The sequence below is a fragment of the Cervus canadensis genome, chromosome 1 (assembly GCF_019320065.1).
Source record: "Cervus canadensis isolate Bull #8, Minnesota chromosome 1, ASM1932006v1, whole genome shotgun sequence".
NCBI classification, from domain to species: Eukaryota; Metazoa; Chordata; class Mammalia; order Artiodactyla; family Cervidae; genus Cervus; species Cervus canadensis.
This window is the reverse complement of record NC_057386.1, coordinates 100,337,587-100,359,418: the sequence shown is the minus strand read 5'-3', so window position 1 is coordinate 100,359,418 and position 21,832 is coordinate 100,337,587. Positions and strand designations below refer to the sequence as shown.

At 41.4% G+C, this 21,832-nt stretch overlaps 1 protein-coding gene across 7 annotated transcripts in view; it reads left to right on the top strand.

Moving 5' to 3' along the window:
- The window catches only part of GUCY1A1 (guanylate cyclase 1 soluble subunit alpha 1), a 63,960-nt gene extending 50,616 nt beyond the window's left edge, over window positions 1-13,344 (top strand). For all 7 annotated transcript variants that reach the window (XM_043487761.1, XM_043487772.1, XM_043487799.1 and 4 more), the window contains 2 exons: window positions 5,031-5,185; window positions 11,463-13,344. In XM_043487761.1, the coding sequence (XP_043343696.1) occupies window positions 5,031-5,185; window positions 11,463-11,664 (357 nt within the window). In that variant the 3' untranslated portion in view covers window positions 11,665-13,344. The remainder of the gene's footprint in view (window positions 1-5,030; window positions 5,186-11,462) is intronic.
- Window positions 13,345-21,832: the final 8,488 nt, after the last annotated feature.

The window sequence follows — 21,832 nt, the reverse complement described above, 5'->3', positions numbered from 1 at the left end:
CTGTTCTCTGAACCCAGGGTAGGCAAGGCGCCAGCGGGAAAGCTGGAAGCAAAGTCAAGGAGCTGGAGAAACTGCAGACACGTTTATTCTCTCCTGACTGGCACCGCAGCCAGAGCAGCAGACAAGCTGTATTTTCTCATGGTTGACCCAGTGGACACAGCCATAACTGTGGCCATAATGCAGCCTCAAGGGCTTTTCAGGTGGAACGTCTATCTGTTTACAGAACAGAAGTGGCCCGTGCCCAAGTGGGTACATTGTGACACGCACGCGCAGTGCTATAAGTTATCTCAGTTGTTACATAACCATGTATTTACAACACATGGGGCCAGAGTGAGAGGCCATGGGGTGAGAGAGCCTGACCACCACCAGCTTGGCTAATTAGCTTTTTTCCCTACAGTTAGTTATCAGTAGAATGGTGCATCCATCAGGGTTTAGTTGCATAGAGTAGATCTCCAGCTCGCTGAAGCACCAGAAAATTTACTTCATGGTATTAAGTGGCTTACAGACCACTAGGACAAGGAAGCCATCCATGACTTGAGCTCTCAAAGAGTGGATCCTAAAGCCATGCTTCAGAACCATGGCTTCCTCTGTGATCTGGAAGCTGGTTCTAGAAACACACAGCCACAGCCAGGCAGGAAACCATTGTGCTCAGAAAGTAGCTGTCTCCGCTACTGGCTGCACTGCAGATTTGCACCCACTGTAATTGCATCAGCAACGTGGAAATTCTGCATCGTGACTCTCACAAATTGAATGACTGGAAGCCGGATCCCTGCTAAGCCTGGGAGAGGGATCACACAGTCTTCTGCTGTGCTCACAAGGGAAGTTGTAGGCAGAAATCCAGGTTCCCAGAGCTCGTGCAAGGGTGTCTGATTCACCAAAACCTCAGTACATCTAGAAACTTCGAGGGAGTTTGAAAAATATAGTTTTTGGTTTTCTGAGCCCTGCAGGGGAGGAATTTTACTAGAATGAATGTGGACTGGTAATCTAGCAATATTTTCCAGGACACATGAAATTCCAAAATTTCTAAATAAGCCAGATGCCAGAACAATAATGTCTTATTGCAGATGATAAAATAAAATAGACATGCTCGGCATAGATTTAATAGATAACACATGAACAGATATCTTTATTTGTCCCACTTGAAGTGAATCTGCCACTTTTATAGAACAGTCTTCAATTAATGACCTTCAGAAATGGGCCTTTGAAATAATATGGAATCCTATCTGGCATGATATAAAATATAGAGAGAAGGAGGAAAAAGAAGTTTAGCCAGCACTTACACTGTAAAGAACCTGCCTGCATTGCAGGAGACCCAGGTTCAGTCCCTCGGTTGGGAAGATCCCCTGGAGAAGGGAATGGCTACCCACTCTAGCATCATGCCTGGAGAATGCTATGGACAGAGGAGCCTGGCAGGCTACAGTCCATGGGTCACAAAGAGTCAGACATGACTGAGCCATTAACTTTCACTTTCTTTTTCTCTCCAGTGTTAATATTAATAGAAGCTGTATGTGTAAGTCTTCACAACTGTTTTCTAAGAGAATGGTCATCCCAGTTATATACTGATGTGTGACACGCTTCCCTAAAATTAGTGGTGTAAAACCACAGAGCTTTCGTGATGCATTGATTTTGTGCAGTGGAGTTTGGATGAGGCATAGCATGAATACTTTGTCATTTCTCACAGTATCTGGTACCTCCACTGGGAATTCTCAGTGGCTGAGGGCATGCAGAGTAGCTGAAATTACATCACTTGAACCAGAGGATTATTTCAAGATACCGCCTGTCTCACCTGCCTGGTTCTGTGGTTGGGCATGGCAGAGGGTGGGCGTGGCAGGGGATGGACCCCACTGGGACTGTCAGCCCAGTGCTTCCATGTCCTGCTCCAGCTGGGCAGCCTCGGGACAGTCACACTTCTTACCTGGGGGTGGGTGTCCACGGAACAAAGTCGGTGTCTGCTGTATGGCCTTTTACACCTTGGCCTTAGGAGATAAACAGTGACACGTCCATTGTATACTATTGGTCAAAGCAACCTTAAGCCTGCCCAGAAGGGAGAAGACGTAGATGCCAGGTCGCAATAGGAAGAGTGTGAAACAATTCTCCACTGTGTTTTAAAAGCATCACAGTGTCTGACTTTTCCAGATAGCTAATTTCTATAATTTTTTAGAAGATAATTATGTTTTGCTTTTTTTTTTTTTGATAAGGAGTCTCATAGCATCAAAGTGAATGCCTAAAATATCCGGATTAATAATAAACCCAGTGATCTCCACTTAAATGGGTTCTATAATTAAGATGTGTATGTTTGGGGAAGGGGGTTAGTGCCATGATTTTTGACATTTGTAGAAATGTACTTAACAGTTTTGCAATTGCAAGAATTATTTATAGCCAATTTCAAAGATGGTTACCCAGGTGATAATAATTTAGCTTTACTGACCTATAAATTCAGGTTTAAACATGCCTTTTTATTTGTACTGACCTAGGAAATTTCTGGTGGCCTTAGGGGTTACTCATGAATTACCACAAGTGCAGACTCTTTTTAGTAGTGAGAAAAAAACACTAATGTGTGTCACAGGAGCAGTTGTGACTTAAACATCATTTTACTTAGTATATATGTAGTATATGTAATGTATGATATAGTTGAACCATGTTGTAGAGGAATCCACAATTCAGTGATGGACAAGGGCGGTCAAGACTCCACTGGATTTGAAGCTGTGTGTTTCTGGCTGCAAAGCCCAGGCTTTTACGACTTCTTACCCTCCTTCCCCATGAAATGGAATCACAGTGAAAGAATAGGAAATGTTTTTGGTTTCAAACTCTGTGTCTTTCTCCCGCATGTCTTGTGTACTAACTGTCGACTCACTTATTCTACTGATTTCCTCACTAACACCCACCCACCCGCTGAGGCTTGGAAGACCGCAGGTGAACTGTGTCTTACGATGGAGACCTTGCCCAGGCTGAGAAGCACAGCGGGAGACAGAAAGGGCAGAATGCACTCACTGCATGCTCTGAAGCCTCCCTCCCAGCCCAGCAGCCAGTGTGTGGAAGGGCTCGGTCTAAAGTGGCCCTGGATGGGAGACTCCTCAGCAGATTTCCATTTGGGGCATGATGGGCACCTCATACTTTGGACCATTTTTGTGCTTGTAAATTTACAAAGTTCTCTGATAAGAAAGCTTTGGAGTCAAGAGTGCGATTCAGGGCTGGGGGAGGGAGGGAGGGGAGAAAGCAAAGGGACCTTGGCCCTGTCTGTGTTGTTCGGATGTTTACAAGGAGGATGTATTTCTATATTAATTATGCAATAGAAACAGTAAAACACTACAATGAACTTGTCCTATTAAAAGCTAGAATAACTAGGTACAAGGGAGAAACTGGTTTAATGAGAAGAGTGCCCAAAGAAAAAAAAACTTATGAAAGTATGCCTGGTATTTATAAGCAGAAGGTAGCCTTTTGTCACCTTTTCTTGGTTTGTTTAAATTGTTCTTTGTTAATTGTTTATGTATAGAACCATGTTTTCCTAAGGAAGAAAAAGCCGGACGCAATAGAAATCTATGTTTTTGTGCTTAAAACTGATGAAGAAGAGGCTTTAAAAGTAACCCAATCCTGAGTTTTTTAGGTGAGGAAAGAGTACAGGGGAAATATGGAGATTTAGAGAAAGTCAGACAGCCAGACGCAGAGAACAAGTCAGTGGTCACCAGTGAGAAGCAGGTAGGGGGAGAGGGCAGGAGTGGGGGTCAGAGCTACAGACCTCTAGGTATGAAATAAGTAAGTTACAGGATGTAATGTACAGTGCCAAAAAAAGAGCTAACATTATATAATAAATTTGTGTGGAGCATGATCTGTAAAATATTGAACAATTATATTGTACGTCTGAAAATAATATCGTAAGTCAAGTATACTTCGATTAAAAAAGTCAGACTGCCAGCTATTAGCAGAATTTTGGTTTCTAATACAAATCCCCTGATTCATGATGTCGTGCTTTTGTTTAAAAATTTTGCAGAGTTCATGGTTTAACAAATGATTCTCAGAAGTTTCTAGAAGAGGTCTGAAATTAGCCATAAAACTTGGGAAATCTGGAGTCTCCTGTATTCTAAATTACATCTAAGTGACTAAGTCCTTAGCCTCTGTGTACAATACAGGGATCTAATGGAACTTGTTTTAATGGTCAGCTGAACATAGAACTTGGAAATAGCAAACGGGTGGTGTCTGATTGTCATCTTAAACATCCTTACTCTCACTTGCTTCGTTGTAGCAGTGACTTAAAAATCTGTGCCTCCTCTAGATCAGCCAGTTTTCAGTCTAAAAGATCCCAGTTTAAAACATTGTCTTAACTGCTCTCCAGATTATCAATAGCTTTCAGAATTCCTAAACATTCACCTCAGTGTATTCTGACTGCCTCTTATACCCAGATATGGCACGACTCTTGTTTTCCATGGATCCAGATGTTGTTGACTGAAGTGTTTATAGTTGCTGCGATCCAGGCTCAGCAATGCCAGCTTTCTGCTTCCTCTGTCGTTTTCTGCCTCAATATTACAATTTTTTTCTCCCCGAGTTGACTATTTGAATAGTGAGGTAGTGTCTGGCATAAAGTTCTTGTGAGCAAAATACCTGAACACCCACACTTTATATCCTGAGAAGTGACCGTGTTTTGGGAAACAGCTTCTGGGTTCCAAAAGTCCTGTCTCTCTCATCCAATGGACAGAGCAGGTTCATGTAAGCAGCCCGCAGAGACGGCGTCTGGTCACCATGGCGACTGTGGTAGGTTTGTGGGGGGCTTTGACTCAGATAGGAAAGACGGGTGAAATACACGTTGTGTGATAAACCCAAGTGCATCCATGGAGAAGCGAAGAGGGGTGACTGATGCCTCACTAGGGGTTCTTCCTTGGAAGGGAGGAGTAGAGAAACATCAGCTGGAGGTTTGGAGGAAGGAGGAGGTGTGGGAAGAGTGAAGAGTATAATAATTTCAACAGTCCCGCAAACAGCACTGACAAGCAGGAGTGTTTTTCCAGTGGCGAGAACACTGACTTACTTTTTGCTTTCAGATGCGCATTGGACTGCATTCTGGGTCAGTTTTTGCTGGAGTTGTTGGAGTTAAAATGCCTCGTTACTGCCTTTTTGGAAACAATGTCACCCTGGCTAACAAATTTGAATCGTGCAGTGTCCCCCGGAAAATCAACGTCAGCCCAACCACTTACAGGTATGACCCCGCTGAGCGCCTGAAATGTACTTTTTTATATGCAGTTGTCAGTTTTATTCATTGATTTGTCTCATTCTTCATAACTTTTTCTTGCTTAGATAATATTAGAGAAAAGCCATAATTGTGTCATCCTCATTTTAACTGTTTTTAAACTACTTTTTAGTCTACTTTTTAGTCCTGAGATACCTGCAGCCTGGCTGTCATCCTGGATGTATATCCTGTCTCCCCCATTATTATCCTTTAAGCAAAGAGTAATAATGTATTCCTTCTCACGGGCTTGGGAGGTATTCTGACTCTGACCAGAGTTACAGAGACCGCACAAGTTGATGGGCATGGTCCCCGAAAAGAATGCCCTTAATTCATGTGCCAGGTGTGTATACATTTTATCTGCTTTGAAAAATCAAATTATAATGGAAATCCTTGAAGAACAAAAAGATTTTCCAGATCTATATGGTAGCTAACATACACCAAGCAAGTGAACTAGTCTCTATGATGGTTTCCTAGCATCTTCTTTCTACTCCAAACAACTTTCCTTTCCAGCCCTGATTCTAAGTTGAAAACCTTGCTTTCTTTTGCACAAGAAAGGTTGAAACCTGCTAAGGACCGCACCAGCGTCCTGCTCAGATCCAGTGCACCTTGCTCCCTGGCACCCTTGACTGTGTGTGGTTCCTGTCCTGGGGACTGACAGCCCTGCTCCGGATTTGCTGTCCTCTCAAACATTTTCTTTAGAAAATATCAGCCTTCTGTATGTTCAGTTCCTCCAAGGAAATGATTCTTCCCATCAAAATACAGCCATATCTGTTTACTTACCTCTTTAAAGGTAACGTCTTTGTTTTGTTTCCAAGACTGTCTCTGCTGTCTCCTTAAGTTCCTGCTTCTTTTCCAGAAAAACTCAGCACACAGGTCGTCTATGCTCAGGGCCTCCCCCTGCTCTTCAGCTCACTCTGGTCAGCGTTTGTCCCTCACAGGCCACTCCGATGGATCCCAGCAGGGTCATGGGTGCCCCTTGCTAAACTCAGGGTCAGTTCTCTCTCCTTATCTTCCTCACCATCTCAAGATGTTCTGAATATCTTCCTCTTCAGGCTTTTGTGACAACAGATTCACCAGGTTCCCTCCTGGCTCTACCTTCTCCTTGTCTTGATTGCTGCTGTCTCCACAAAACCGTTCCCCACCGGGTTATTGACATCCTTAATCAATAGAAATTGACTAGAGGCCAGATAGAAAATTTAGGCAAGTCTTTATTGGGGCTCCTGCTGCAGCAGGAGGGAGTGAGACCAAGTAACAACAAATTTCCCTTGCTTGCTCCTGGAGTGGAGGATAAGCTAGTTGCTTTTATGGGGTGAGGGTAGGGTGTGTCCAGGGGTCTGGCTGAAGGGGTGGCTTAGGTGGATTCCCCATCCCTCTGGTGGCGCTGAGTGCAGGGGGAATGTGCAGTACCCTACTTTTGCTCCCAATCCCCTGCTTTTGCTCCTCAGAAGTGGCAGTTGGGTTTTTGCTCTTTTTGTATCTTTCGGTCCAAAATTTGCTCCAGCTGCATATGCATACAGTTATTTTCACTCCCACAGTTTCTTTGTATTTTGTTGCTGGAGGAGAAGTTTGTCCAGGTACAAGCGTTGCAGCAAAGGATCCCCAGGTCCCAGGCTGTCTCAAAACCACAACACTTTGGAAAAATTGTCCTGCCCAGAGCCATGTCTGTATTCTCATGTTTCCGAAATTTGATGATTTACCACTTTTATTTCTAGCCTGACCCATGATTCTCCACTGAGCTAAACTCATATAATTCTGTCCTGTATTTCTACTCACATGACTAACTGACCTATTAGATGGCTAATGTGATGATGTTAGAACAACTGATTTCCAATTCCCCACCCCCATGTGGATAAAATCTACTTGCCACCCAGTGAAACTCCATCAATCTTTTTAAAGGGCAGCAGTGTCTCCCTAGTTTCTCAAACCAGGGACCTCAGAGTGATCTCTCCCTTCTCCCCAGCATGCCCCACCCCTGCCTCCACACGTGTGTCCTGCACATAGCCTTTCTCACCTCCTCTAACGCCACCACCCCAGCCCAGCCTCACCCTCACTCTTGTATCTCGTGTGCCTGCTCCTTGGCTCATCCTCCACACAAGAGCCAAGTTCTCTTCCTAAACCATAAGCAGACCTGTCATCCCTGCCCTACAAGCCCTCCAGTGGCCTCCGCTGCAACCAGAATAAAATCAGACTTGTAACCACTGACTCAAGTGCTATCTCTGGTCATAGTCACATCAGCTCTTACCACCTCATTTTCTTCCACCTTCTCCTTATTTCATGGATCTCCTGCAACCCCAGCCTCGTTTTTATTCATCAGACTTGCTAAACTGATTCCTGAATGGAGGGTGCCTGTTTTCCCTTTCTCTCCCGGGTCATCTCCGGTTTTCCTCCTTCTCGTGATCTGACCTTAAGTCAGATGCCACCTGTTCAAAGACACATTCCTCACCTGCCCTGGACATACCCTCGCATGGTCATCTCAGTTCATCCCTGTGCCTGAAATGGTTAAGTTCAGGACAAGGGTAGATTTTATGAGAATTTATGCAGATATAAAAGGTGATTGTTTCTTTGCAGAGCTTTAATGATACGTTAAATCCTGGAATGGTATTTCTCAACAAAATAATATTAGGAAGCATACCTTCCTTGATATATTTATGAAACATGTACATTTAGGACACAGACTACATCCCCACACCCAAAAATATCCACTACCTTCAAACTTCTGTTTTCAAATTCTAATCAGTAATTTAGAAAGTAGCAATGTAATAGCAGTTATACATTCCTTTCTTTTAAATGTCATGAGGAGTTTTATTCTCGGGGACAATTTCCTGCATTTTTATTTGTTTTTACTGAAGTGCAGAGAACTCACAGAGACTAGGTTCGGTATCGTTTTAAGTTTTGGATCAGTGGATTGATGAGAAGGGTGTGTGATGATCCAAGATCATTAAAGACAAAACTGGCAGATGGGGCATAATGGAGCCACCCCTGTGGGTGGGAAGGTTGACCTAGGAACTCCTGAGGTGACACAGAAGCAGGACTTGGATTCCATGAGGAAGCAAGGAGCGTAAAGGGCAGATGATAGAATTAGGAGAGTTGATGCAGCCACTTGGAGGACGTGGTGTCCAGTCGCCGGGAGTAAGAAAACCGCCCTCGCATGTGAATATCTGCCTTCTGACTGTTGCTGCTAATCTCGGATCTTTCTTCCCTCAAGCTTTCATCTAAATGGTTTTATATTTCCAATCTGTTTTCCTTATAAATTTGGATCTTTTAAAAAAGATGATTTAATGAACACATCTAATTCCATGACACTGTGTTTATCTGTAAGTTTCTTTAAAAAGCATGGGATTTGCATTCAGAAGACATGTCCTACAGTCCCCAGTACAGGGCTTACCAGCTGTGTGATCTTAAGAAAGGCTCTTAATACATTCTAATGATTTGCTTTAAAGCCACTTCTAAATGCGCCAGATACAAAAATAAAACCAGAGAAAAATAGACTTCCACTGAACCTATCCATATTCTTTTACAACTTGCCTTGAATCCATCCAATATTATGTTTTTGAGATTTTTTTCTTGATAAGATGTAAATCCAGTTCATATAAATCTAGTTCATTCAGTTAAAGTATTCCAAATGCAGTGGTAAGCTGGTCGGCCAGCTTGGGAAGTGAAGTAGATACTCCCTGACTTCTAGCATTTACCATTTCTAAAGTATAAACACTACACTGTGGCTGGTTTCAGACTCTCCGTGGTTTAATTGGCTTGCAGATTCCTGAGTATCTAACAGTTGGTTCTCCCAGGCAGGTAGGAGATAAATCTAACATGTCACCAGATGTGCCTGTGATGTAATATGTATTCTAGGATATAAGTAAGCCAGTCTGTCTTCTGTCCATGGTTCATTTCAGGATAGCCAGTTTTTCATTATTATGCAAAGTGATTTGATAAATATACTTATACACATGTCTCTAGATAACATACTTATGAATGATATTCCCTGATCGTGAGCTTCATTACTCAGTTTCAGCTTTACTCAGCATCACTCAGCTGTCCAAACCCATCTGTGTTCCATAGTGTCTGCAGGTTTCTATTTCCTGATGCCTTATATTATCAAACTTATTGCTACCAATATGGCAGGTGTTATGTGACATCCAGTTGATGATTAATAAATCTTGTTTAAACAATTTATTTAATCTTCATAACTGTCCTAAGAGATGTGTATTATTATGGAAGTGAAAGTGTTAGTTGCTCAGTCGGTTTTGATTCTTTGCGACCCCATGGATGGTAGCCTGCCAGACTCCTCTGTTCATGGAATTATCCAGGCAAGAATACTGGAGTGGGTTGCGATGCCCTTCTCCAAAGGATGGAAGAGAGGAAGCTAGGGATGGGATTCCATCTCCAGGGGATCTTTTCAACCCAGGGATTGAACCCAGGTCTTCTACATTGCAGGTGAATTCTTTACCATTTGAATCACGAGGGAAGCCCTGTGTATTATTATAGTTCCCTTTTAAAGGCTAGAAATCTGACATCTTTGCTGTTATTCAAACTTAGATCTATCAGACTTTGAAGTTTACACTTTCAATACTGTGGAATTCTGTAATTTTTCACTATATACTACCAACTACTATGCCTTATAAATAATAGGTACTTGAAATATTTACAAATCCATGACTAAAAGATCATTTCACTTGTTTTATTCTTTTGCAGACTACATATTTATTGATGCACTTATAAAATTAGTTAATTGAACACTCTCATGTATTCTGTCTGAGGTCTGTAATCCTTGAGACCTTCATGTCTATATAACAGTTTCCTCAGCACATACAGAGCATTATAGTTCTGAATTTTAGCACAATATCATCACTGTTTTCATTTAGATGTCCCATTGTAGGCTGGGGAGTGGAAGGGAAGATATGAGTAATTTTCTGTAGAAGCTGGTTTAGATCTTGTTCTCATCCATGGCCTGAATAATAGATCAGAGAGATGCTTATTAAGTTTGCATTTGACAGAGACCTCGGGAAGCAAATGGGAAGAGGAGCCAGTAACTTAATCAGTGTGATTAGAATTTAAAATGAGTTTATGCTCATGGACCAATGAAGCAAATAATAAAAGCTGGTAGAACATCTGAATTTAAGAGGAAATTTAATTCTTAGGAATTTAAGAAGAAAAAATATTGCAAATATCAGATAGTAAGTAGAATATCCATATATACAACTAAACCTCACTTTAGTCCCACTAATCTAGAATTCATAAAAACTTTATCCAAAGAGATCCCAAAGTTATTCTCGCATTTTTTGTGTGTGGCTCAGTTGCTTTGGTTGTGTCCGAGTCTTTGTGACTCTGTGGACCATAGCCCACCAGGCTTCTCTGTCCATGGAATTTTCCTGGCAAGAATGTTGGAGTGGGTTGCCATGCCCTCCTCCAAGGGATCTTCCCAGTCCAAGGACTCAACCTGCATCTCTTGCATTGCAAGCAGATTTTTTACCAGTGAGTCACTGGAAAAACCCCATTTTCACATTATGTGTGTATGTGTGTGTATATATATATATATATACAAATGTATATGTATATATATATGGCTTCCCTGGGAGCTAAGCTGGTAAAGAATCTGCCTGTAATGCAGGAGATCCCGGTTCGATTCCTGGGTTAGGAAGATCCCCTGGAGAAGGGAACAGCTACCTGCTCCAGTATTCTGGCTTGGAAAATTCCATGGACTGTATAGTTCATGGGATCACAAAGAGGTGGACATGACAGAGCGACTTTCACTTTCATATATATATGTGTGTGTGTGTTTTATATAGAACTTTTCTTTCACAAGTTCTTGCCCATTATTATTTCTCAGTAATATTTACAAAATGAATGAATTGATATAGTGTCTTATATCTTTCAACTCTTTCAGTTCTATAATGTTATTTTCTTATATTATTAGACTTTGAATCATTTGGGTTTTTCCCACTACTATGAAGTACACTGTTGTATACATCATAGATAATATGTTTACAAAAATATTTTATAGTTATTTTTCCTAATATGAGTGAAATCCATCATTTGGTGGAACTTTCTGTTATTGTGAATTGATTCTTCATTGTTATTCTGTGATGATGTTTGTAAACATCATTAGGATTTTTTGTCAATCACACTGAAGATGGTGGGTTTATCAACATTCTCAGGAATGTTCCCTTAGTTATGTTGCCTTTTCTTGACTAGACAGTTATGTCGATCTTGAGTTTTATGATCAATATCTGCCTTTTAATCTTTCCAGATTACTCAAAGACTGTCCTGGTTTTGTGTTTACACCTCGATCAAGGGAAGAACTTCCACCAAACTTTCCTAGTGACATTCCTGGGATCTGTCATTTTCTGGAAGCGTATCAGCAAGGAACAACTTCAAAGCCGTGGTTTCAGAAAAAAGATGTTGAGGAAGCCAATGCCAATTTTTTAGGCAAAGCATCAGGAATAGATTAACCAAACACACACCTGATTGTTAGCCTTTGGGGTTTGACTCCTTGGAACGTGAGTGGACCCTCTGAGAGCACACTGGTATGGTGTTGAGCTGAGGACCAGTATTAACATTTCAGGAGCCAAGTCACCATCTACTTTTCCTTCCACTTAACATGACAAAAATGTATTCACTTCAATATTCAAATTTTCAGTGAAAAACAAAGAAGCCTCAAAAAGTGACTTTGAGGAGATATTTCTGTTATATAAGAATCACTTATTACCTGTCCTCAGAACTCAGCACCTTGTACATAAATCAGGTGATGTAGTGACCTGTACCACCTGGTGAGCTGTCTGCATATCCTGCCCTGGTTATTAAAGTGCTTTTGGTAGCGCTGGTTGCCTTAAAAGCGCTTTTTGAATAGAAATGATAGTCTTGATACCATAAGCTCTTTGAACCTTTCAACTGTACATTGTGTTCCATTTCCTCATTTAACAGTTAGCATATATAATAAGATAGATTGAGTTTTTTTTTTCCTGTTGCACTTTTTTCTTTTTCCTTTTCTTAAACAAAATAAGCCATTATGGGTTAGATGCAATATGAATCTAAAGTAGTTCTCCTGTAAATATCAAGATGATTTTATAAAAATATTCATAACAACATAATATGTCATAAGTATTTCCTTTTTTGACATTTTTAAAAGTCTGTACATGGTAAAGGCTATTTTAATTCATAATAGTGATTTCATTTCTATTAATTCATTTTTGTGCCATCTTCAGGGTAAAAGAGGATTATGGCCTATATTAACATGCAATAATCTTATTATGATTTACTTTAACTGAAGCAACGTGGAGTAAAGGCAGCATTCAGGGAGTGAGCCATAAAGTCAGAAGTGAAGTACTTACACACACAGGAGTAACTTGGACCTATTTCAGCAGACACCCTCCATTGCCAGGCTGAGCCACAGAAAGTTGTTGCATTAGGAAAATCTAAGTTCAGAAGTCAGAAATAAGACTTGTACTTTTTGCTGATAGCTTATTTTTAAGTATTTGTGTTGAGCACTTTGGTGTGTATATATGTCCTCAGAATCAAGCTTTTGTCTTAAGTACACATCTGTGAATATTTTATTCTAGTGAAATAACTCAATGATGTTTTTAAAGGGAATGTTAATGTTGATGAAGAAAATGATGCTGTGATTTCATTCTGGAACTTTCAAAACATTTTTCTAGAACATAAACATTTATTTTTAGTGATGTTAGTCTAAGATCTCTGCTGAACTAAATAACATACAGAGTTTGGCTGGAGATAAGATCTGATTTTTAAATGAATACAGCTTCAAAGCTAGAGAAAGAGGAACATAAAAGTGTTTAAGTCACTATTAGCAGAGCTATAGATACAGGAAACTCTTATTTGTGGATCTGAGAAGAACTCAGCTTAAAAATTTAAAAATTCTCTCCATTGGTCCCCAGGCTAGTCCATGGCGACCTCAGGAATACCAATAATTTCTGATAGGTCTCTTAGCATCCCTGTGTATTATTATATATGTTACAATAATTCTTATTTACTCAATAATGATCCTGTGTCTTGAAGCACTGATGTGGCTCATTAAATGTCAATCCTATTATTGGGGACTACCACAGGACTTGGGAAAATATAGTTATAATCTTACAAGCATATGAAGTTAATAAAAGTATTTAAAAGTAAAATCAAGACTTAAATATATTTTTCTTTCTGGAACTGAGCCCATATTACAAGCAAAATATTAGAAATTAAGGGAAATTAAAAACCATAAAATGTGTGTTATTTATCACCTGTTTAAGCAGACTCAAATTTGCTAATAATTTATGTTCCAAAAGTTGTAAATTAATTGGAATTCAAAAAATATTCTCTGCGTGTGTGTATAAACACATGTACACACAGAGAACCAGTGAAGGAAAATAGAAACAATCTGTTGCTCAGTCGCTAAGTCGTGTCCAACTCTTTACAGCCCCATGGACTGCAACATGCCATGCTCTTCTGTCCTCCACTATCTCCTGGAATTTGCTCAAATTCATGTTCATTGAGTCAGTGATGCTCTCCAATCATCTCATCCTCTGCTGCCCTTTTCTCCCTTTGGCTTCAATCTTTCCCAGCATTAGGGTCTTTTCCAATGAGTCGACTTATTGCATCAGGTGGCCAAAGTATTGGAGCTTCAGCTTCAGCATCATACCTTTGAACATTCTTTGGCATTGCCTTTCTTTGGGATTGAAATGAGAACTGACCTTTTCTAGTCCTGTGGCTACTGCTGAGTTTTCCAAATTTACTGACATATTGAGTGCAGCACTTTCACAGCATCATCTTTTAGGATTTGAAATCGTTCAGCTGGAATTCCATCACCTCCACTAGTTTTGTTTGTACTATTACTTCCTAAGTCCCACTTGACCTCACACTCCAGGATATCTGACTCTAGATGAATGACCACACCATCGTGGTTATCTGAGTCATTAAGATCTTTTTTGGGTTTTTTTGTATAGTTTTTCTGTGTATTCTTGCCACCTCTTCTTAATCTCTTATGCTTCTGTTAGGTCGTTACTGTTTCTGTCTTTTATTGTGCCCATCCTTGCATGAAATGTTCCCTTGATATCTCCAATTTTCTTGACGAGATCTCTAGTCTTTCCTATTCTATTGTTTTCCTCTGTTTCTTTGCATTTTTAATTTAAATAGGCCTTCTTATCTCTCCTTGCTATTCTCTGAAACTCTGCATTCAGTTGGGTATATCTCTCCCTTTCTCCCTTGATATTTGGTTCTCTTCTTTCCTCAGCTATTTTTGTAATGAATCCTCAGACAACCACTTTGTCTTCTTGCATTTCCTCCTCTTTGGGATGATTTTGGTCACTGCCTCCTCTGCAGTGTTACAAACTTCCATCCACAGCTCTTTAGGCACTCTGTCTACCAGATCTAATCTCTTGAATCTATTCATCGCCTCCACTGTATCATCATAAAGGATTTGATTTAGATCATACCTGAATGGCCTAGTGGTTTTCCCTACTTTCTTCAGTTTAAGATTGAATTTTGCAATATGGAGCTCATGATCTGAGCCACAATCAGCCCCAGGTCTTTCTTGTTTTTGCTGACTGTATAGAGCTTCTCCATCTTTGATTGCAAATAATATACTCAATCTGATTTCAGTATTGACCATCTGGTGATATCCGGGTATGGAGTTGTCTCTTGTATTGTTGGATGAGGGTATTTGCTATGACCAGCATGTTCTGTTGATCAGATTCTGTTGGAAAAATCTGAGGGAAATGTAAGCAATCGGAGTGAAAGCTACATGGGAATTCCTTATGCTATTCCTGCAATCTTTCCATAAGTTTGATATTTTATCCAAAGAAAGAGTTACTAAAATGTGTTTTCTCAAAAATATTCAATCACCTGTTATAGATTACCTAGCCTAGTGTGCAAAGGCTCCTTAACTGTGGGATGCTACATAACCAGATGGACACACAACATTTCCGTGACGGATGTGCTCAAAATCTGCAACTTGGATGCTAAAAACTTTGAGGAATCCCTTTCTCATCTCTGCCTTATCAATTCTAGAGTATGTACTTGTCAGAGACACATTCAGGTCCGGATCACTGAAGGTGCCCAGGGACAGAGCCTGAGGGTGAGTTCACGAGGAAAGTGAGGGACCAAGACAGAGGCTTGAGACTGGCGTGGAGTTGAGAATGGAGAAAAGAGTGGACACAGAGGGTCTCTGACAGGGTCGAGGGATGAATCTTACCGCCAAGTCAACTGTTCTGTAATACAATTTGAGTCCCCAGATGCCTATTCCTCCTAAGAATTCCAGGAGCTGTTCTTCTGTTCTGTTGTTTCCATGACTTCTTGTCCCATTATTTTGTGTCCAGTACACAGAATAAATTCACTTGGCACATGTAGTTCTCAAGTGAGCATAGAGTTCCCTTGACGTCTCCCAGAGATATCTGCAAAGTGAAATACATAGAGTTCAAAGATCTGTTCCCATTTTTCCTTCTCTTTCTCCTTCCATCTGGACTTTGTAAGAAAACACAGTTTTTGAACCTAGCACTGAAGAAACTCATTTCATGTATTTGTTCATCTTTTACTGAATGACTACTATGTGCCAGAAACATATAATGCTGTTTTTGGAATTCCAAGTAAGGCCTCTTTTATCAAGAAAGAAAATTGGAAGGTGAACATAAGAAAAATAATCACAAAACGCCGTGGAACCGGAAGGAGGAGACTCAGTGCCTGCAGAAAGGTCTTGGTCTTCAAAGACGTAGCTCATCAGGCCAAGGGGAAGGACTGCCAGGCAAGTGCACGTGTCCACATGGACACAGAGGCTTGGGGTGCAGGGTGCACTTTGCATCCTCAGGTGCCTGGAATGAGCTGGTGGGTGGGGGAGGACAGAAAGGACAGAAAGACCATTTGTCAGAGTGACTATGATTGTTAATCATCGTTATTATTAGTTATTATTCATTTCCATAGAACCGTTTGTTCAAAATGGCTTAAAAAGAAAAGAAAGAAGCACAACAAGCAGACCATTGGCTTCTGCCTCCCTCCCCAGCAGTTTTCAAACCACTTCAAGCGCAAAAGGAAGGAATGTGATGCTGAGATGTGAGCCTGTGCAAGCATGCCAGGAGCAGCGTGGATGAGGATGGAGTTTACCTGTGCAGATGACTAAATGAGCATCCATCTGTATCTCAGAAGAAAGTGATGTAGGACCACAAGTATGAACACAAAGCTGGGATGCCTGGCCTGGAAATTTCATGTCACTTTCATTTGTCCTTCACACCCTTTGGTGGGAAAGAAGGAATGGTTGCTCCAGTAGTTTTTTTTTCTTACTACTAAACTTTTTTCCAAATTACCTGTCTGTGACATAGCCAGACCCTCCAGGGCAGCTATGGTGAGGTGAGGAGCAATTGTGGACACAGCAGGCTGCTGGGCAAGGTAAGGGGGAATGAAGGGAGGAGTGACTGGGGGGCACGCACGCCCCCAATCCCCACCCCTGAGAGCACTAGAGCAGAGCCCGAATGCCGTCTAGGCTGTGTAATGCTGGAAAGACACGCTCACGTCTCTGCTAAAGTGACAGGTAACCGTCCCAAAGAGAATGGGTTAGTGGATTATCCTGGCTGTAAGAGCGTGGGTTTTACCTGGATAAGTCGTTATTCCCCAGAGGAAAGGACTCTCCCATGGGTATTTGTCAGGGTGGTGTCATTGGGTACTGCCCTTCCCTGAACCATGGAACAAGGAGCTTGTCTGTGCCTGATTGTGGGCTTGAGTGCGTCTCCCTTGGGGACAGTTAAGTAAAGGAGGGTTTGCAGGGTAAAGGTTGACAGATGTGGCACATGTGAAGGGGGAGGGTGGTAGGTGGGGGGAGTCTGGCCAGAGGCCTTGCAAAGCCTGTCAAGAAGGACTTATCATCTCCTGCACAACCAAACCTGCAGAGACTGCCGCAGAGATGCTAGGGAAGTGCAATCCCCTGGGTCTAAGCACAAGCTAAAAGCAGGGACAGCTTGCTTTATTCAGCAGACTTTATAGTGTCGCAGTCTCTGTGGGAATTCGGCTCCAGTCCTGGGAAAACTCTGTGTTCACTCCTGAGAAGGGGGAGGAGTCCCTCCCAGTGTGAGAGGCGGGGAGCTTCTGGAAGTGATTAGCCCTTTGCAGTCCGGTTGCCTTCAGTCTCCTGCTTTTTGTGTGTTTGATTCCAGATTGTAGGCGAAGTGTGGCTCCCTTTAAATGCTTCTTTTATGTTGTGAGTGATGTGCACTCACTTGGTGATATGCACTCTTGCAACATTCTACACTTTAGTGCCACCTATATTTCTCCTGAAGCAGCTTTGCCCTTGACCTGTCTCACACATGCATCTGTTTTGACCAGCTCACACAATCCACACACTTTTACCTCTAAAACTATTAATATTCTTCCTGCATTCTGTGCCTGCAAAAAAAAAAAAATAGGTTTCATTAATGCATAGATTCCAAATTAAAAAAAAAAACTAAGCAAAAAAAAAAAAATGATATCCTAAAAGCCAGGCTTCTTTTCTTATCAATGCAAATTCTTTTTCATCATAATAAATTTAGTGTCAGGAAGATGGGATAGAAATTGGGATGACATTTAAGTTGCAGATCTAGGACTTAGTCTCAGAAAGTTTGGTAGAAGATTTGCGATAAAGGTCTGCTGCCTTTCAGTTTTTTCAAATATTTCATGTCAAAATATTAAATTGCAACCAAACCTTACAGATTGGGAAGAAAATCACTTGGCAGAAAAGGACTTTGCATAATGCCCAAATCTTAAACTGTCTGTTTAGTCTGAAATGTTGCCAAATCCATCTGTACTGAAGAAAGAGCAATGTGGTAGTCTTGGGGGAAACTAAAACAAAGAAAAGCAAAACAAAGGTGCTGTTGTAGAAGTTGGACACTCCAACACATTATATACCCAAGAAGAAGGTAGAGCTGAAGCCTTTTGGGAAGTCACAGTGACGAAGCTCAAGAAATTCTGTGCCTTTGGAAGCACTGGTGGCCAGTGAGGTTGTTCAATCACAGTGAGCTGCCTGCTTCCCCAAATAAATTGTATCTTGGAAAATTGAAGTGGATAAAAATATATTAGTATTTGAGAATGTTCTGTTCCTTCACCTCCTCCCACATGTAATTTAGAGATGCCCTGCAGAATCCTATGACACAGCTTGATAATCACTAATTTCAAGCAGCGTTCTCCAACCTTTTGGATTCGGCACACCATTAGTATTAATACAATTTTTTAGTAAACTGACAATATATTATGAATCCATAAAAATACATGTTGTCATATATGTATTGTTAATATTTATGATTAATGTAATATGCTGTTCTCAATCTGATATACTAAATATAGTAAGAAGCTTATCTTTAAAAAAGCATGAAAATAAATAGAAATTATACTATTTTCTTCACTTACCCTAGTGAATTGTCTTTATATTTTACTCTGAAAACTGTTACAACAGGCTGGTGGGTCTCCACTTTAACTGAGTCACAAATCACTTTGAGAACTGGATAAAAGATAAAAGATAAGACCATCACCCTCCCTAGCATGTGCACATGCTCTTATACCCCAAGACTGATGTGAATTTCCAGAGATTTGGGGATTCCTTGGATTCTACTCCTGGGCCACCCCAGTGGCGTAGCAGAGACCCTCAGACTAAGAACTTATTATCTAGAAGGGAGAAAATAGCAAGTCCTATTTGGAATGAGAGGAGAATGAAGAACCAGAAGAAGTCTGTGAATTTTGACTTAGATGTGACCAGTTGATTTTTGAAGCACAAAGGGAATAATTTCTTTCCCTCTTGGTTCTGTGGAATGATTTATGGGGTTTCACATATGAGCAACTAAAGTTTTCTTTTTGGCAAATGTTAAACATATCTCTCAATGTATTTTCTCAAGCTATTGGTAACTGTGCATTGCTCTAAGTATCTAGCAATTTTTTTCTGGTTTAAGTACTTCTTTTCATTGTTCTCTATGTGAAATAGGAGAGCCATTGAGCCTTGCACTGAAAACCTCCTTAATACTAACAACACTTCTTTTATTATTACTTTCACAGTTGTTTTAAATAACACATTTATTTTGAGTTCTACTTCTGGCAGAGTTGCAAAATCTATCAGAAATTTATCCTGTGTCTCAGAAGCTTGTTAAATATTGCTGCCACATAAATATTGTAATAAAAGTGTTAAATAAAAATCTTAAAATGTTAAATGAGTTCTGTTTAAAAAGAAAATGAACTGTCGAATTAAGCAAAAACAACATTTAATACTTTTGTTTCCTTGTGGGTCTTGCTGTTTCAGACCGAGGAAACCCCCATACTACTAGTATGACTGAAATATATTTCTTTAGGTATGTAAAACTCCTATTTCTGACAAAACTCATATTCAAGTTTTTCAAATCACAAATAAAATCTTTTTTAAAAAGGAGAATAGCCTTAAATTTAAGACTAAAACTGCTCAGCTTATCCGAGTGCAGTGTAATGGTTAGTAGCACCAGCTCTGGGTCAGTTTGTCCTGGTCGCATGCTGCTAGATGTTTTTCCATCACTCTCTTGCATTTTGTAGAGAAATGGGAGGACTGACTGCCTTCGTTCTACATGATATTTTCAAGGATGTTTGTACAACAAGCACCCTTAGAAAATAGCAATAATGCCTTCCTGCAGAGCAAAAGGCAGGCACAGTTACTACCCATTATAAAACGTTTGTGTTCCTAAGCTGGGGGTTTCTGTCCTATAACTCAAACCACTGCATGCAGAGATCACATTGTCTTGTGGAAATGGGTTTGGGGGCAGGAAGCCAGTACAAGACACTCTGATTCTCTTTGTCTGCTGGCATCACTGTGAGCCATGAAGTCTTCTGTCCCTGGCCCAGAGAATGCATGTGTCTTCTTCCAGAATTCATGAAACCATGGCAGTTTAACCTGTTAACTCACAAGTAGAGTAAAATCTCACTCTTTGTAGTCCTGACAGTTTGGCAGTGAGGATGGGAGGCTGATGGAAAGTGTGGCTTCCTGGAAGACGGTAGGTGAGGGTCCTGTGGGCTGATCAACGGGACTTGAAGGGAGAGTCCATGGGATGTGGTAGCAATGATGATGACCAAGTTGTGTGTTCCATGGGGTGATAAGTGTTCGTCTGTTTTGTCAGCTAGTGAGGAAGGCTTGTGGGGAGTTTCATGTCAAGTACCAGGCAGGAGGTTCAAGTTCAGTTGTCTCAACAGTGACTTGGTTGTTGCAACACTCCTCTGGGTGAGAGCTTTCTCCCCAGTCAGGCTGCCAGCTCAAGTCCACATTGTCACCATAACCAGTACTAAGAACTGTCCTAGACTGGAGCAAGGTTCCAGCCTCTTCAGACCACATTCATGGAAATGGACATTCACACTCAACACAAAGGAAGACAATCCACATGCCCTGTGAGCGGAAACCAGATGAATCACTGAAACACTGGCTAGTTCACTTGTGAGGTGCGTGTGCTATGTTGGAAGCATCGTGCCTGTTAGGGAAGAATGCAACTCCTGGGAACTCTTAGGTTTAGGTCTCCTGACAGACTTTCACACGAACCTCAGATCTTTGCAGAAATGACAGTCAGGATTGATGAAATTTTTCAGTAGTCCTGGCTGCCATAAGTGACCTTGGTTCTTTGGGGGAGATTTCCCTGAGAAATCTCATGGGAATCACACAGATTCCCATGGAAACCACTGAGAAGGCTGTGGGGTGAACTGTGTCCCCCCAAAATCCATATGTTGAAGCCCCTGGTCCCTATTTGGGAATAGGGTCAGAGCAGGTGTAATTGGTTGTGATGAGGTCACATGGGGCAGATAGACCAGACCCCCTAATCCAACATGATTGGTGTTCTTAGAGAAAGGAGAAATCTGGACACAGAGACACTAGGAGAACCCATATGAATATGAAGGCAGAGACCGAAGTGATGCTTTTACAAGCCAAAGAATACAAATTATTGCCAGAATCACCAGAGGCTATGTGAGAGGCATGGGAACAGGCAGTTCTCACAGCTGTCAGAAGGAACCAAGCTGCTGACACCTTGGTTTTGGACTTCTCATCTCCTGGGCTGGGAGACGGTAAATTTCTGCTATTAAGCACCTGGATACTTGTTTCGGCAGCAGCCCCAGAAAACTCATGTAGGCTTGGACGTATATTTGAACCTTTTGTGCCCTCAATTGGGTTACAATGCTGATTAATGTGACCGGAGAGACTGGCTCCGACAAGTGATGGAAATGACACCCACAGCCCTGGAAGACACCCTAAACCTCACCTGTCAGCTGGGAAAGAATTTAAGGATATTTTCTTGGAAATAGGGCAACACACACCCCAGATTAAAGTAATCTCCTTAAAAAGAAGTTGCTGCCTTGCAAGTGGAGCTCTCATCAGCTGCAGTGAGCGAGCCCCACACCACCAGCTGGAATTCGATGTTGCAAAGGCTGCCGAGCCCACGGTCCCCAGGCTGAGATGGACGGTGTGAGCCCAAGGACCCCAACTTCTGCTCCAGGGTGTCGGGCCCCAACATTGGACGTTCACTTCGCTGAGCCATGAGCTGCCTCCAAATTAAATGTGAAGGCTCCTCACTTAGCCGGTGGGAGCCACCTTCCACCTGCCCCCCCACCCTGCATTCCCTGACCTCTCCTACTCAGGCCTCAGCGGCTTTAAGGAGAAAGACAGGGATGAGGTCAAGG